Raw genomic sequence first — 13,933 nt, 5'->3', positions numbered from 1 at the left:
GATGGATGGAGGGTGGGCTGCAGGATCCTGCTTTCCATCCCCCCGCTGGGCGCCGCTCCAAGGCAGAGCTCTGGGCAGGCGGGATCCGGCTTCTTCCTCCCTCTGGAAATGCCGATCCCGTGCTCTGGAGCAGCAAAGGAGCGGGGTTTTCCACGCCGCTGCCACATTTGTGGATGTCGGGGTCGCTTTGTGTCGCTGGGCTGGGGACAACGAACCCAAGGGAGCACCCTGGGAAGTGAGGGAAACTCAACTGTAAACCCTCTGAAGTGTTTTGCAGATTAATTGAGGATCCTGGGAATTGCAGAGGATGGGATGAGGCTGCTCTGCTCTGGGGTTGGGATGGGATGTGGGGCCGGTTTTGGGGCCCACTGGACGCACAAACCCACGTTCATCGCTGCTGCGTGGCCCCAAACAAAGAACAATCATCCCAAACGAGAGAACAGAGGAAAATTCGCTGTGTTTTCGTTCCCACTTGCTTTAATTACCCTTAATTACCTCAGCAGGCACCTCGCGGGAGCGTTGTCGCCGGGACTGGCTGGGGTTGCCCACGACAGCTCATTTACTGCCTCTGCACGAGCAGCCGTTCTTAATTAGCCACTTTATTGAGATCCACGCGTCCCTCACGCGTCTCTAAAGCTGCAGCCTGAACAGATCCATCACAATTTGGGAGAAAACGCAGCTGGGCCATCCTGAGGGTCCCTGTGCCACGGTGACACAGCCATGGCGATGCCAGAGGATGCTTTGCACCCTCCAGACCTAAAATTACATGAGCTGGGCTCGTTCTCTGCCTGGTTTTGGGGGGTCAGGGTGGCCTGGCACGCATGGGAATGGGACGATGGGGCAGCCAGGCCGCGGGGCAGCATTGCAGGGTGGCACATCCCGGGGCAGCATTGCAGGCTGGCACATCCCGAGATCCCAGGGCTTGGCAGGGCTCTGGGAAATCAGCAGGACGCGGTGCCAGCAGCAGGGATGGTGGCAACAGCCATCCCGTCTCATCGCTCTGACCCCGGGGCACCTGGCCCTGAGCCAGAGTGTCCCCAAGGCACCCCCGAGGCGCAGGGAGGGGACAGCAGCTCCGTGTCACACAGCGGGCTGGCAGCCCTCGGGGTTTGCCCGGAGCTGCTCCTGGGGCTGTGCCCGCGGAGGAGCATCCTTGAGGGACACCCTCCTTCCTTGGGGACACATTCTGGCCAGCGGTGCCACCAGCGGCGCCACCAGTGTGTGCCCTCAGCTCCGTGTGGGGAGGAAGAGCCGCTCCACAAGGATGGCAGACAGGGAATGGGATACACCCCATCCCAATTCCCGGGATTGGGGTTCCCCTCGTCTGGGCCGGAGAGGGGAAGGAGGGTGGGGAGGGAGCGGAGGCGCTGCCGGGGGAGGCGCCCGGAGGAGGAGGAGGAGGAGGAGGAGGAGGAGGAGGAGGAGGGCGGGGATGCCAAGGCGGCTCCCCCGGGTTGGGGAAGGGGGGGTTGGGGGGCGTCTCGGGCTCCCCCCGGAGGGAGGCGGGGAAGGCGGCGGGGGCGGCTCCCGGTGTCCGGTGTCCCGCTCTCCAGCGGAGTTCCCGGTGTCCCGCGGTGGAATTCCCGGTGTCCCGGTGTCCCGCGGCCCCTGTCCCCGCCGAGCCCCGCGCAGGTGAGCCCCGGGAGCGCGGAGCAGCCCGGCCCTGCGGCGGGACGGGACGAGGGGGATTCCCCGTTAATCCCCGGCGTTAATCCCGCCCCGGGGCCGCGGGGACCCGCCGGTGCGGAGGGTGCGGCGCGGGGAAGGCGAGGAACGGAGCGGAGGTGGCACAAGGGGTGGCACGGGCCAGAGGAGCCGGGTGGCAGCACAGGGGACAAGCGGTGAAGGGGCTGTGGGGGGACAGGGGGGCTGGGAAGATCTGGGGGTGCCAGAGAGCCCCGAGCAGGCGGGGCAGGGGGGGAAGGACGGGGATGTCCCGCTCTGGCAGCAGCCCCGGAGCCGGCGGTGTCCGTCTGTCCGTCTGTCCCGGCTCCGGGCCCTGCCGGCAGCCCCGGCTTGCCTCGTGGCAGGAAGCAGGAGAGGGGCCAGGTCGGGGTGACCTGCAGGGATACCCCGACCTGATTTCATCTCCGTGGATCCACGCGGGGCCGGGAGATGGAACGGGAGGTGCTGAGACCTTCCCGGGTGGGTGCACCCGGTTCCACTCCGGGAAAAACTTCAATCATTGCATTTCTGAATGTTTGGAGTAAATTTGAGTGCTGGCCTTTGACACCCAGGGGTGTTGGGATGCTGTGGCTTGGGCTGGGTGTAGAGCAGATGGATAGGTGCCACTCTGACCCCCCAAAACATCACCGAGCGATGGGCAGGAGGGTCAGTGCCACTCCATGCTGGTGGCTTTACTGGTGTGGGCAACCAGGTGCCCATCTCAGGGTCTGTCCCTTGCAGGTGGCCCTGAGGGCCCTGAGCCTCTGCCAGGGGCACCATGAGGGGTCTCTGGGCCCTGGTGCTCGCCGGGCTCATCAGCGCCTGCCAGGGGAAGGAGCCGCTGCCAGCGGAAGGTAAGGAACACCGGGAGAAGGTCTTGGGAGCCACATCCCTCCTCCTCTGTCCCTGTCCCAGCTGGGTCAGCCCAGGGGTGCCAGAGCAGAGGTGACCACAGACACTGTGACCTGTGCCAGGTCCCCACATGCCAGGACCAGAATGGTGGCTCCAGAGTGAGCTCTGGGGCTTTGCTCAGCATCCCCTGTGGGTAGGGGGCCAGGGAGGGAGGACCTGAGCCAGCCCGACTGTGGAGAGCCAGCCTGGGACACCCCAACACTGCCCCCAGTGCCCTGGCATGGGGACAGATGGGGTTTGGTGACACTCGGTGACAGCCAGGGCAGGTGAACCAGGACAGGGCAGGTGAGCCAGGACAGGGCAGGGTGAGGATGCACGGAGCTCCCGAGGGAGGTTTGGCCTCCAACTGCGAGTCCTGAAGAGGTTTGGCCATGATCCACACGGTGGTGCAGGGCTGGGGGTGTCCAGGTGCAGCTGGGGACAGGGGGACAATGCCTGAGGATGGGGAACAGGGATGGGAGCAGGGATAGGGAACAGGGATGGGGGGAACAGGGATGGGGGAATGAGGATGGGAAAAGGGATGGGTGAACAGGGATGGAAACAGGCATGGTGAGCAGGGATGGGAACAGGGAACAGGAAAGGGATGGGGGAACAGAGATAGAAATAGGGATAGGGAACAGGGATGGGGACAGGGACAAGGAACAGGGATGGAAAAAGGGACAGGGATGGGTCCCGGTGTGGGATGAGCCCCGGGCTCCGGAGGAGGAGCTGCTGGAAGCGACACCGGGGTTGCATCAGGCGGGAGGGGACATTGCCACTGTCACTGTCACTGTCATCCGCTCCTGCTGCCTGGCACGGCCTTTCCTGAGAGACAGAGGCAAGATTTTCCCTTCCCAGAGCTCCAGAGGGGTGGCACTGGGGTGATTTACGCTCCTTGGTGTCCCCTGCCCTGCTGAGGTTGAGAGAGGGGGACTCTACCCTGGCTGTGACATTCACTGCTGTGACATTGGCCCAGGCATGTCCCCACACCACTGCTGGCCCCTGGTCAGCCTGGGCCACAAACACGGTGCTGCCAAACTCTTGACAGAGGTGGGGAGGGTCTGGGGGGGGCTCAGAGACCCTCAGGAACATCCTAGGAAGGGGTGGGAGAGTCTTTGGTGCCCATCCTGCTCCAGGGCCGCTTTGCACGGAGACAAAACAAATCCTTCCCTTCTCCCCTTGTTTACTCCTTTATCTCGCACCTCCCAACATCTGGCGCATCTGGAGGTGGCTCGGCGCTGCCGGGGCCGTGATTTATCCCTGCAAGCAGCAGCAGCACCCCCGTGACCGCCCCTGACACGGCATTTCCTGCTCCTCGGCCTCGGGCTGGACCCTCGCGCCTGTCCCCGAGGGCCACCGGCTCTGAGCTGTCACCAGGAAGGGACAGCTGTCGATGGCGCTGTGGGTGTCCCTGGCAGCCGGCCCAGCCTCCTGATGCTGATCGCAGCCGCGGGGCTGTCTGCGGGCAAAACAGAGCTGGGAAAGCGCTTCACCTGTGGGAGGCAGCAGCGCCAGCTCTGTCCCCTCCCAAGCTCTGTCCCCTCTCAATCTCTGTCTCTCCCAATCTCTGTCCCCTCCCAATTCTGTCCCTTCCCAATCTCTGTCCCCTCCCAATCTCTGTCCCCTCTGAAGCAGGGTTTATTTGCTCTGCACTGCCTCAGGGGGCTGGGGCCGGCTCCTGGCAGCACCCCCAGACCCTCCTGGCCTTGTGGAGCTCTGTGTGGTGCCACCCTGCTTGCCTGGGGACACACAGTGACAGTGACAGCTGGTTTGCCCCACAGGGGAGCTGTGCCCGCAGCTCTGGGACGAGGATCTGCTTGGGGACAAGTACGAGAATGTCACCGGTAAGGAAAGACCCTCTCAGGGATCCCCTGGCACCCCAGGATGGGCTCTGTGACCTGCCTGGGGACTGTCACCTGCCCCAGGGCCGGGTTTCATGTCCCCTGCTCTGTCCTGCAGGGTTTAACCTGGTTAAAAGGTTCGACCTGCTCAAGATCTCATCCATCAAGAAGATCCGCAGCGCCCGGGGGCCGGCGGTGCTGCGCCTGGGCACCGTGCCCCTGGTCCAGCCCACGCAGTGAGTGGCACTGGGTGACATATAAAATGGCCTTGGGTGACCTCTGAGGTGGCCCTGAGTGACCCTCAGGTGGCCCAAAGCTCCTCCAGGTGTACATTTGGGGTCTGGATGCGCCTGGGTGGGCTTTGCCCTTAGCTCATGCCAGGGATGCCAGGCAGCTCCGTGTCCAGCCCACGCAGTGAGTGGCTTTGCATGACCCTTGAAGTGGCCTTGGGTGACCTCTGGGGTGGCCCTGAGTGACCCTCAGGTGACCCAGAGCTCCTCCAGGTGTAAATTTGGGGTCTGGGTGCAGCTGGGTTGTGACGGTGTTCACGGGGGGCTGAGGATGAGGGAAGAGACGAGGATCTGACTCCATGTTTCAGAAGGCTGATTTATTATTTTATGATATATATTATAATATAATATATTAATATATAATATTACATATTATACAATACATTATATAATATATAATATATTACATATAATATATATAGTATATAATATATAATATATAATATATAATATATAATATATAATATAGTATATAGTATATAGTATATAGTATATACTATATACTATATACTATATACTATATACTATATATAATATAGTATATACTATATACTATATATAATATATGTAATATATAATATATAATATAGTATATAGTATATAGTATATTAATATATGATAATATATTATATTAAAACTGTACTAAAAGAATAGAAGAAAGGATTTCATCAGAAGGCTGGCTAAGAATAGCAAAAGAAGGAATGATAACAAAAGCTTCTGTGTCAGAGAGTCGGAGCCAGCTGACTGTGATTGGCCATTAATTAGAAACAATTAACATGAGACCAATCCCAGATGCCCCTGTTGCATTCCACAGCAGCAGATAATCATTGTTTACATTTTGTTCCTGAGGCTTCTCAGCTTCTCAGGAGGAAAAATCCTAAGGAAAGGATTTTTCATAAAATGTGTCTGTGACACTGGGTGGGCCTTGCCCCTAGCTGGTGCCAGGGTTGCCAGGCAGCTCTGTGTCACCTGTGGGGACACTGGGGACCCCGAGGCTGCCCCAACACTTTTCTCCTCGAAAGTAAACCCCAGGCTGCCACTGCTCTGCTGGCTGCTGGCCAAACCTTGCGCAAGCAGGGTTCTGTGACTGCTCTGTGGCTGCTCCTGGCAGAGCCTGCGGGGTCCAGACGAGCTCCAGAGGCTCTGAGCAGGCACTGCTGGGTGTGTGTGGGGCTGTTGGGAGGCACAGGGTGACTGGCCTTTGTCCCCTCAGTGCCCACGGTGCCAGGGCTGGCAGGGACGCTGCAGCGTGGCAAGGTGGGAGCAGATCCACGTCCTGCAGGAAATGGCTGTGGCGTGTCCCCACATTGCCCCGGGGCTGGCTCGGAGCTGTGCTGGGCATGGGGCTCTCCAGAGGGCCAGCAGATCCAGCCTGGGCAGCCAAACCCTTGGATGGATGGTGGAGAATCCAGGCTGGTGTTGTTCTTGGCTTGGGGCACAGCAAATTCAGCTTTGGGGAGTCTGGAGATGGGCACAGAGATCCTGTGAGATCCTACGGGTGCCCACCCACCTCAGCGCCCTGTCAGGGTGTCCCTGTGCCCCATGGAGAGCAGAGGGCACTGCTGGCCTGGTCCCAGTGCCCATCCCTTGGTCCAGATCCAGAGCAGTGGCTTGGAAAGCTGAGGGTGTGCAGCCAAATCTGGGAGCGGAGCAGAGCCCGGAGCAAATATTTCCAGTGGCTGAATGGGCTGGGAAAGGCTGCCAGGGCCTCCCTGGGGATGATGGATGCATTTCCTGCCTGGCCTGGGACAAAATTTTGGGATAAGAGCTGCAGCCATGCCAGCAGGGGTGGCAGTGTGGGGCAGAACCCACTGTGATGCCATCTGGGGTGCCACCAATGGAGACAGACCACGGCAGGACCCACTGGGGGTTGTTGGGTGGTGTTGGCACCTTGAAAGTGTCATATGGGTGCCACCAGTGGGGACAGCTCATGGCAGGACACACAGGGGGTTGTTGGGGTGCTGCTGCCACCTGAAATTGCCCTAAAATGGGTGCCACAAGTGGGGACACCTCATGGCAGGACCCACTGGTGTTTATTGGGTGATGCTGCCACCTGAAAGTGCCCGAAAATGGGTGCCACCAGTGGGGACAGCTCATGGCAGGACCCACAAGTGGTTGTTGGGGTGATGCTGCCACCTGAAATTGTCCTATGGATGGGTGCCACCAGTGGGGACAGATCAGGGCAGGACCCACTGGGGGTTGTTGGGGTGGTGCTGCCACCTGAAAATGCCCTGTGGATGGGTGCCACCCTCCTTGGTGCCATCTCCAGCCCCAGAGCACCCCAAGAGCTGTCCCCACAGGCAGGTGTTCCCCCGGGGGCTGCCCCCCACCTTCACCCTGGTCCTCACCTTGCTGCTGAAGAAGAACAGCACCGGGGAGCACTGGTACCTCTTCCAGGTCACCGACCGCCAGGGATACCCCCAGGTACACCCCGGGGGGACGTGGTGGGGACACCCCAGGAATGACCAGGAGCTGTTTCTGAGCGTGCCACTGTCCCCTCTGTGTGCCCAGCTCTCCCTGTCCGTGCACGGCCCTGAGAGGAGCCTGGAGTTCCAGGCGCGGGCACCGGGTGCCACCTTTGTGAGCGCCACATTCGCGGGCAAGGCGGTGGCGTCACTGTTCGACGGGCGTTGGCACAAGGTGGTGCTGGCCGTGCAGAGCCAGGCCGTGTCCGTGCACCTGGACTGCGCCTCCATCTCCTCCAAGCCACTGGCGCCAAGGAGAGCGCTGGCACCCGAGGGCAACGCCTTCCTGGGGCTGGACGCCGTGCGTGGCACCCCGGTCAGGGTGAGTCACAGGGGTCGGTGCCAATGAGAGCCAATGGGTGGCAATGAATGCCACTGAGTGCCAATGAGTGCCCTGGGGTCAGTGCCCCAGAGTGCCACTGAGTGTCAGTGAGTGCCAATGAGTGCCCCTGAGTGCCAGTGAGTGCCCTGGGTCAGTGCCCCTGAGTGCCAATGAGTGCCCCAGGGTCAGTGCCCCTGAGTGCCAATGAGTGTCAATGAGTGCCAGTGAGTACCCCGGGGTTGGTGCCCCTGAGTGCCACTGAGTGCCCTGGGGTCAGTGCCCCTGAGTGCCAATGAGTGTCAATGAGTGCCAATGAGTGCCAATGAGTGCCACTGAGTGCCCTGGGGTCAGTGCCCCTGAGTGCCAATGAGTGTCAATGAGTGCCAATGAGTGCCAATGAGTGCCAATGAGTGCTCCAGGGTCAGTGCCCCTGAGTGCCAATGAGTGTCAATGAGTGCCAATGAGTGCCAATGAGTGCCAATGAGTGCTCCAGCGTCAGTGCCCCTGAGTGCCAATGAGTGCCCCTGAGTGCCAATGAATGCCCTGGCGTCAGTGCTCCGAGTGCCAATGAGTGCCCCTGTGTGCCAATGAGTGCCCCAGGGTTGGTGCTCCTGAGTGCCAATGGGTGCCCCTGGCACTGTCTGTGGTGTCAGGGCTACCCCTGACCTGTCACCCATGTCCTGCTGCAGTTTGACCTCCAGCAAGCTCAGATCTACTGCGACGCCGAGCTGGCCAGGCAGGAAGGGTGCTGCGAGATCTCGGCCAGCGGGGTGAGTGACCCTGGTGCCCCTGAGTGCCACTGAGTGCCCCTGAGTGCCCCCACCCCAACCCTGGACCCTGGAGCTGCCCTGTGCAGGCTCAGGGTTTAACCCACAGGGGAAACTGAGGCGCAGTGTCTGTCCCCTTTGTGTCACCGCCTCATGCTGCCCGTCCCCACGCCTCTCTCTGACCCTGCTGTGTCCCTGCAGTGCCAGACGGAAACGCCCAAGACCCGCCGGCAAGCGGAGCTGATGCAGAGCAGCAACCTGATCGAGATGGTGCCGCAGCCCGAGGGCAGGGTGTTCACCCGCTGCTTCTGCCTGGAGGAGCCGCTGGGCACTGTGAGCTCTGGCAGTGCCACCCCGTGCCCATCCTGGTCCCATCCCAGTCCCCATTCCAGTCCCTGTTCCCATCTCCATCCCCATCCTGGGTCCCCATCCTGTCTCTGTCCCTGGGGATGGAGATGATAAGCCCATCTTCATCTCCATCCCCATTCTCATCCCAGTCCCCATCCCCGTTCCCATCCCCATCCCAGTCCCATCCCAGTCCCTATTTCTGTCCCCATCCCTGTCCCCGTTCCATTCCATCCCATTCCCATCCCAGTCCCCATCCCCATCCTGGGTCCCCTGTCCCCGTTCCCATCCCCGTTCCCATCCCTGTTCCCATCCCCCTCCCAGTCCCATCCCAGTCCCTATTTCTGTCCCCATCCCTGTCCCCATCCCATCCCATCCCATCCCATCCCAGCCCATCCCATCCCATCCCCATCCCCATCCCCGTTCCCATCCTGTTGCTCCAGCCCCTGGAAAATCCCTTCCTCACTTTTTCCACCCAGTATGAGGTTCAGGAGGGAGGGAGGGAGGTGTCTGTGACCCGAGGGGATGATGAGGGACAGGAAGGTCCCACCGCTGCCTCCTCCTCCTCCCTGGATGCCCAAGCAGGACAAACCCAGGATTCATGGACAGGGAGCACCCAGGGCTGGGATGCTCCAGGTTCTTCCCACCAGCTCTTCCCTCCCTGCAGGAGCCAGGCAGAGCCTCGGGAAGGACCAACCTGAGGGACAATCCCAAGGACAAGGTGAGCGTGTGCCAGCCCTGCTCCCCTCCCAGTGCCACCCACGGTGCCACCACTGTCCCACAGCCCGGCTGGCTCTGTCCCTGCCAATTTGGGCTCTCCCAGCGCTGCAGGGACGCCGTGAGGAGCGGCTGCTCTGCTCCCCCGAGCAGGGACTGAGGCCCCACTGGCTCCGTGCTGCTGCTGGAGCCAGCCCAGCTCTGGCCAAGGGCCTCTTTGTTCCCTCCGAGCGTCTGCCAGAGCTGGGAAACGTCTCCAGAGCTCCTGTTCCTCATCCCTGAATGTCTCTGGGATCTGTTCCTCATCCTTGAATGTCTCTGGGATCTGTTCCTCATCCATGAACATCTCTGGGATCTGTTTCTCATCCCTGAACATCTCTGGGATGCCTGATCCCACCACAGGGATGTCCCAGGGTGCAGATTGGGGTGGGTGCAGATCTCCAGTGCTCCTGTTCCTCATCCCTGAATGTCTCTGGGATCTGTTCCTCATCCCTGAACATCTCTGGGATCCCTCATGCCATCACGGGGATGTCCCAGCGTGCAGATCAGGGTGGAGGGTGATAAATGGTCTCATAAGCTCTTGGAGATCTATTTCACACCCAACATAGCTCAGCTAAATTAGAAGGTATAAAATCAGCAGGATGGCTTCTGTGGGAGTGGTGGAAACAAAAAAGTTTTAGTAAAAGGCAAAATAACAAAATTCTTTACAGAGAAAAACCGAGCCAGGTGCAAAAGGTTCTTGGGTGCTCTGGGGTTTTAAGTGCTCTGGGGTCTGTGGGTGTTGTGAGGTTTAGGGGTGCTGTGGGGTTTGGGGTTCTGTGGGGATTTGGGAGTGCTATGGGGTTCTGGGGTGCTGTGGGGTTTGGGAGTGCTGTGGGGTTTGGGGTGATCTGGCATTTGGGGTGTTCTGGGGTTTGGGAGTACTCTGGGGTTTGGGGGTGCTGTGGGGTTTGGGGTTGCTGTGGAGTTTGAGGGTGCTGTGGGGTTTTGGGGTCCTGTAAGGTTTTGAGGGTGCTGTGGGTTTGGAATGCTGTGGCATTTTGGGGGTGCTCTGGGATTTGGGAGTGTTGTGGGGTTTGGGATACTCTGGCATTTGGGGTGCTCTGGGTTTTGGGTGCTCTGGTGTTTGAGGTGCTCTGGGTTTGGGGTGCTCTGTGTTTGGGGTTCTGTGGGTTTTTGGGTGCTCTGGTGTTTGGGGTGCTCTGGGTTTGGGGTTCTGTGGGTTTTTGGGTGCTCTGGTGTTTGGGGTGCTCTGGGTTTGGGGTTCTGTGGGTTTTTGGGTGCTCTGGTGTTTGGGGTGCTCTGGGTTTGGGGTGCTCTGGGTTTTTGGGTGCCCTGGTGTTTGGGGTGCCACGGGCAGTGCGTGCAGCCGCTCCAATCTCCCACCCCCCGTCTCTTGCAGTGCCCTCCCTGCTCGCCCCAGATGGCACCAGGAAATGTGAGTGTGGCACCGGGCATGGGGACCCCGGGCTGGCCGGGCTGGGCTGTGACCTGGGGGTGACAAAAGCCATTGAGCCACTGTCCCCAGCCCCCCACGATGCTACAGCTCCTCCTGCCCCTGGAACATCTGAAAGGGCCCTGATCCTTTCCAGATGTGGCCCCATTCCTACAACAACAGCTGGCTGGGGTGTGGGGGGGATGGCGGGGGGGTGGCAGCCATTGGGACACCTCGTGCCCCATGGTGGCACTTGGGGACAGAATGCTGGGACACTGGGGACTGTGCTGGGCTCAGGGCTCTGCTGCTGCCACCTTGGAGACACCTTTGTCCTGTGTCCACAGGTCACCCTCGGTCCGCCAGGTCCCAAGGTTGGTTTGTCACCTGCCCAGGACACCCAGAGCTGCAGCAGGAATGTGGGGATGCTGTGCCAGGAGCTGTGGGCACACATGGGGACGTGGGGACACCCTGTGTCTGTCACCCTCCCTGTGCCCATTTGTCACCCACTCTGTGCCCATTTTACACCCACTTTGTGCCAGTTTTTCATCAATCCTGTACCTGTTTGTCCCCCATCCTTTGCCCATTTGTCACCCATCCTGTGCCCATTTTTAACCCACCCCGTGCCCGTTTTTCACCACCCTGTGTCTGTCACCCACCCTGTGCCCATTTGTCCCCTTCCCTGTGCCCACTTGTCCCCCATCCTGTGCCCATTTGTCCCCTTCCCTGTGCCCACTTGTCCCTTTCCCTGTGCCCATTTGTCACCCATTCTGTGTCTGTTTGTCCCCTTCCCTGTGCCCATTTTTCACTCACCCTGTGCCCATTTTTCACCCACCCTGTGCCCATTTCTCCCCTTCCCTGTGCCCACTTGTCACCCACCCTGTGCCCCTTTATCCCCCTCCCTGTGTCCCCTTCCCTGTGCCCACTTGTCCCCCTCCCTGTGCCCATTTTTCACCCTCCGTCTCTTGCAGGGCACCAAGGGCGAGCGGGGCCTCCCTGGCACGGCGGGTGGCAAAGGGGAGAAGGGTGACCGTGTGAGTGTCCCTGGTGTCCCTGTCCCTTGTGTCCCCTCCTGCTGCCTCCCTGGCACACGGGGATGCCCTGGGGGTGCCCCTGTGCCCCCAAATCCACCCCGTCCCTGAGCCACCTCCCCTCTCCGCAGGGCATGGACTGTGTGCGCACCCACCCCGACGGCCCCGTGCAGGTGAGACCCCCCAGACCCTCCCCAAATCCCCCTCCCCAAATCCCTGCCTCCCCTCTCACCTCCTCCTCCTCCTCCTCCTCTTCCTCCTCCCAGTGTGCCGAGGGGCCGCGGGGTGAGAAGGGGCAGCGTGGGCAGGTGGTAAGTGACACTGCGGGGACAAATTTGGGACACTTTGGGGACAAATTTGGGACACTGGGGGGGTCTCCCTGCCCTGGGATGGGGTGGGGGGTCCAGCTCTGCGGGTCCAGCTCTCTGTGGGCATGAAAGGAGCAGGAGGTGACCCTGAACAAGCCCACCTGGGCACCTTCCCAAGCTCATCTGCTCACCCACCTGGGCACCCTGCACGAGCCCACCTGGGCACCCACCCACGCCCACCTGGGCACCCTGCATGAGCCCACCTGGGCAGCCTCACGAACCCACCTGGGCACCCACCCAAGCCCTCTTTGTCCCCTTTTTGTCCCCCTCTTTGTCCCCTTTTTGTCCCCCTCTTTGCCCCCTTTTTCCCATGCAGGGACTCCCGGGCCCAGCTGGCGCTGAGGGGCAGAAGGTGAGTCCAGCCCACCTGGCATGGCAGCAGGGACACCTGGCATGGTGGCAGAGGTGCCAGCACCAACCTTGGGTGACACCACGGGTGACACCACAGGTGACATCTGTCTGTCCTGCAGGGCCAGAAGGGTGAGAAGGGCGATGGGGGACTGCAGGGCAAGCCGGGGCGCCCTGGCCGTGATGTGAGTAGTGCTGGGCACCCTCTGGGCACCCCTGGGCACCCCTGGGCACCCCCACAGGAGCCCTCACACCCCCCTCCCCTCCTGGCAGGGCCGGCCTGGAGAGATCTGCGTGGTGGGACCCAAGGGACAGAAGGTACCAGGGGGGTTTGGGGGTGACAGATGGCACCTGGTGGCACTGCCAGCACTGCCACCCTCCCCTCATTGTCCCCCAGGGTGACCCCGGCCTCGTGGGACCGGAGGGCTTGGCCGGTGAACCAGGACCCCCGGGCGTGCCAGGCTCCCCAGGGGTTGGCATGCCAGGGAAGCCGGTGAGGAGCCCTGTGCCACGGCGGTGTCCCCACGGTGGGCATGGCCATGGCAGGGGCAAGGTGCCACCCCACAGCCAGGGCACCCCGGCAGGGCTAACAGCGCCCTTTGTCCCTTTCAGGGTGACCCTGGTGGCCCCCCAGGTGCGAAGGGAGAGAAGGTGAGTGCGGGGAAGGGGTCCCAGGTGCCCCCCAGGGATGGGAACCCCATCCAGAGCTGGATCCACCAGGGCTGAGCAGCCTCAACCGCTCTGGGTGGCCCAAGGAGATGGCTTGGGGGGCAGGACACCCCTGGGGGGACAGGAGTGTCACCCAGGGCAGTGGTGTCACCCTTGGGGGGACAGGGGTGTCACCCAGGGCTGTGGTGTCACCCCCAGAGGGACAGGGATGTCACCCAGGGCTGTGGTGTCACCCTTGGGGGGACAGGGGTGTCACCCCCAGGGTTGTGATGTCAGCCTGAGGGGACAGGGGTGTCACACCCAGGGGGACAGGAGTGCCACACCCAGGCCTGTGGTGACAGTGACACCCTCGGGGGGACAAGGGCGTCACACTCAGGGGGACAGGGGTGTCACACCCAGGGCTGTGGTGACAATGACATCCCCAGGGATACGGGGGTGTCACACAGAGCTGTGGTGTCACTCTGGGGGGACAGGGGTGTCACCCAGGGCTGTGATGTCACCCTGAGGGCACAGGGGTGTCACACCCAGGGCTGTGGTGACAGTGACACCCTCGGGGGGACAGGGGTGTCAGACCCAGGGGGACAGGGGTGTCACACCCAGGGCTGTGGTGCCACTCTGGGGGCACAGGGCTGTCACCCAGGGCTGTGCTGTCCCCCTGGCCGAGCTCAGCCTTTCCCATCTCTGGCTCCAGGGCAGCCCGGGAGCTCCTGGCCCCGGAGGATCGCCTGGGACAGCCGTGAGTAGCAGAGCCAGGAGCCAAGGCCGGGGTCAGGGCCGGGTCT

At 61.4% G+C, this 13,933-nt stretch overlaps 1 protein-coding gene across 1 annotated transcript in view; it reads left to right on the top strand.

The window, feature by feature from the left end:
- The first annotated feature begins 1,583 nt into the window (after window positions 1-1,583).
- COL16A1 (collagen type XVI alpha 1 chain) overlaps window positions 1,584-13,933 on the top strand; it is a 29,251-nt gene continuing 16,901 nt past the window's right edge. Inside the window, exons 1-20 of the mRNA XM_054292509.1 lie at window positions 1,584-1,632; window positions 2,407-2,519; window positions 4,338-4,400; window positions 4,516-4,633; window positions 6,988-7,111; window positions 7,199-7,474; window positions 8,164-8,244; window positions 8,443-8,574; window positions 9,254-9,307; window positions 10,706-10,741; window positions 11,083-11,109; window positions 11,707-11,769; window positions 11,898-11,939; window positions 12,033-12,077; window positions 12,451-12,486; window positions 12,605-12,667; window positions 12,756-12,800; window positions 12,880-12,975; window positions 13,095-13,133; window positions 13,843-13,887. Of these exons, the coding sequence (XP_054148484.1) occupies window positions 2,444-2,519; window positions 4,338-4,400; window positions 4,516-4,633; window positions 6,988-7,111; window positions 7,199-7,474; window positions 8,164-8,244; window positions 8,443-8,574; window positions 9,254-9,307; window positions 10,706-10,741; window positions 11,083-11,109; window positions 11,707-11,769; window positions 11,898-11,939; window positions 12,033-12,077; window positions 12,451-12,486; window positions 12,605-12,667; window positions 12,756-12,800; window positions 12,880-12,975; window positions 13,095-13,133; window positions 13,843-13,887 (1,461 nt within the window). The 5' untranslated portion in view covers window positions 1,584-1,632; window positions 2,407-2,443. The remainder of the gene's footprint in view (window positions 1,633-2,406; window positions 2,520-4,337; window positions 4,401-4,515; window positions 4,634-6,987; window positions 7,112-7,198; window positions 7,475-8,163; window positions 8,245-8,442; window positions 8,575-9,253; window positions 9,308-10,705; window positions 10,742-11,082; window positions 11,110-11,706; window positions 11,770-11,897; window positions 11,940-12,032; window positions 12,078-12,450; window positions 12,487-12,604; window positions 12,668-12,755; window positions 12,801-12,879; window positions 12,976-13,094; window positions 13,134-13,842; window positions 13,888-13,933) is intronic.

This window comes from Melozone crissalis, unplaced genomic scaffold (assembly GCF_028551555.1).
Source record: "Melozone crissalis strain CALT ecotype California unplaced genomic scaffold, PUWL_Pcris_2 ptg000111l_1, whole genome shotgun sequence".
Lineage (NCBI taxonomy): Eukaryota > Metazoa > Chordata > Aves > Passeriformes > Passerellidae > Melozone > Melozone crissalis.
Note: the sequence above shows the minus strand (reverse complement) of the source record. Positions and strands in the feature narration are given on the sequence as shown.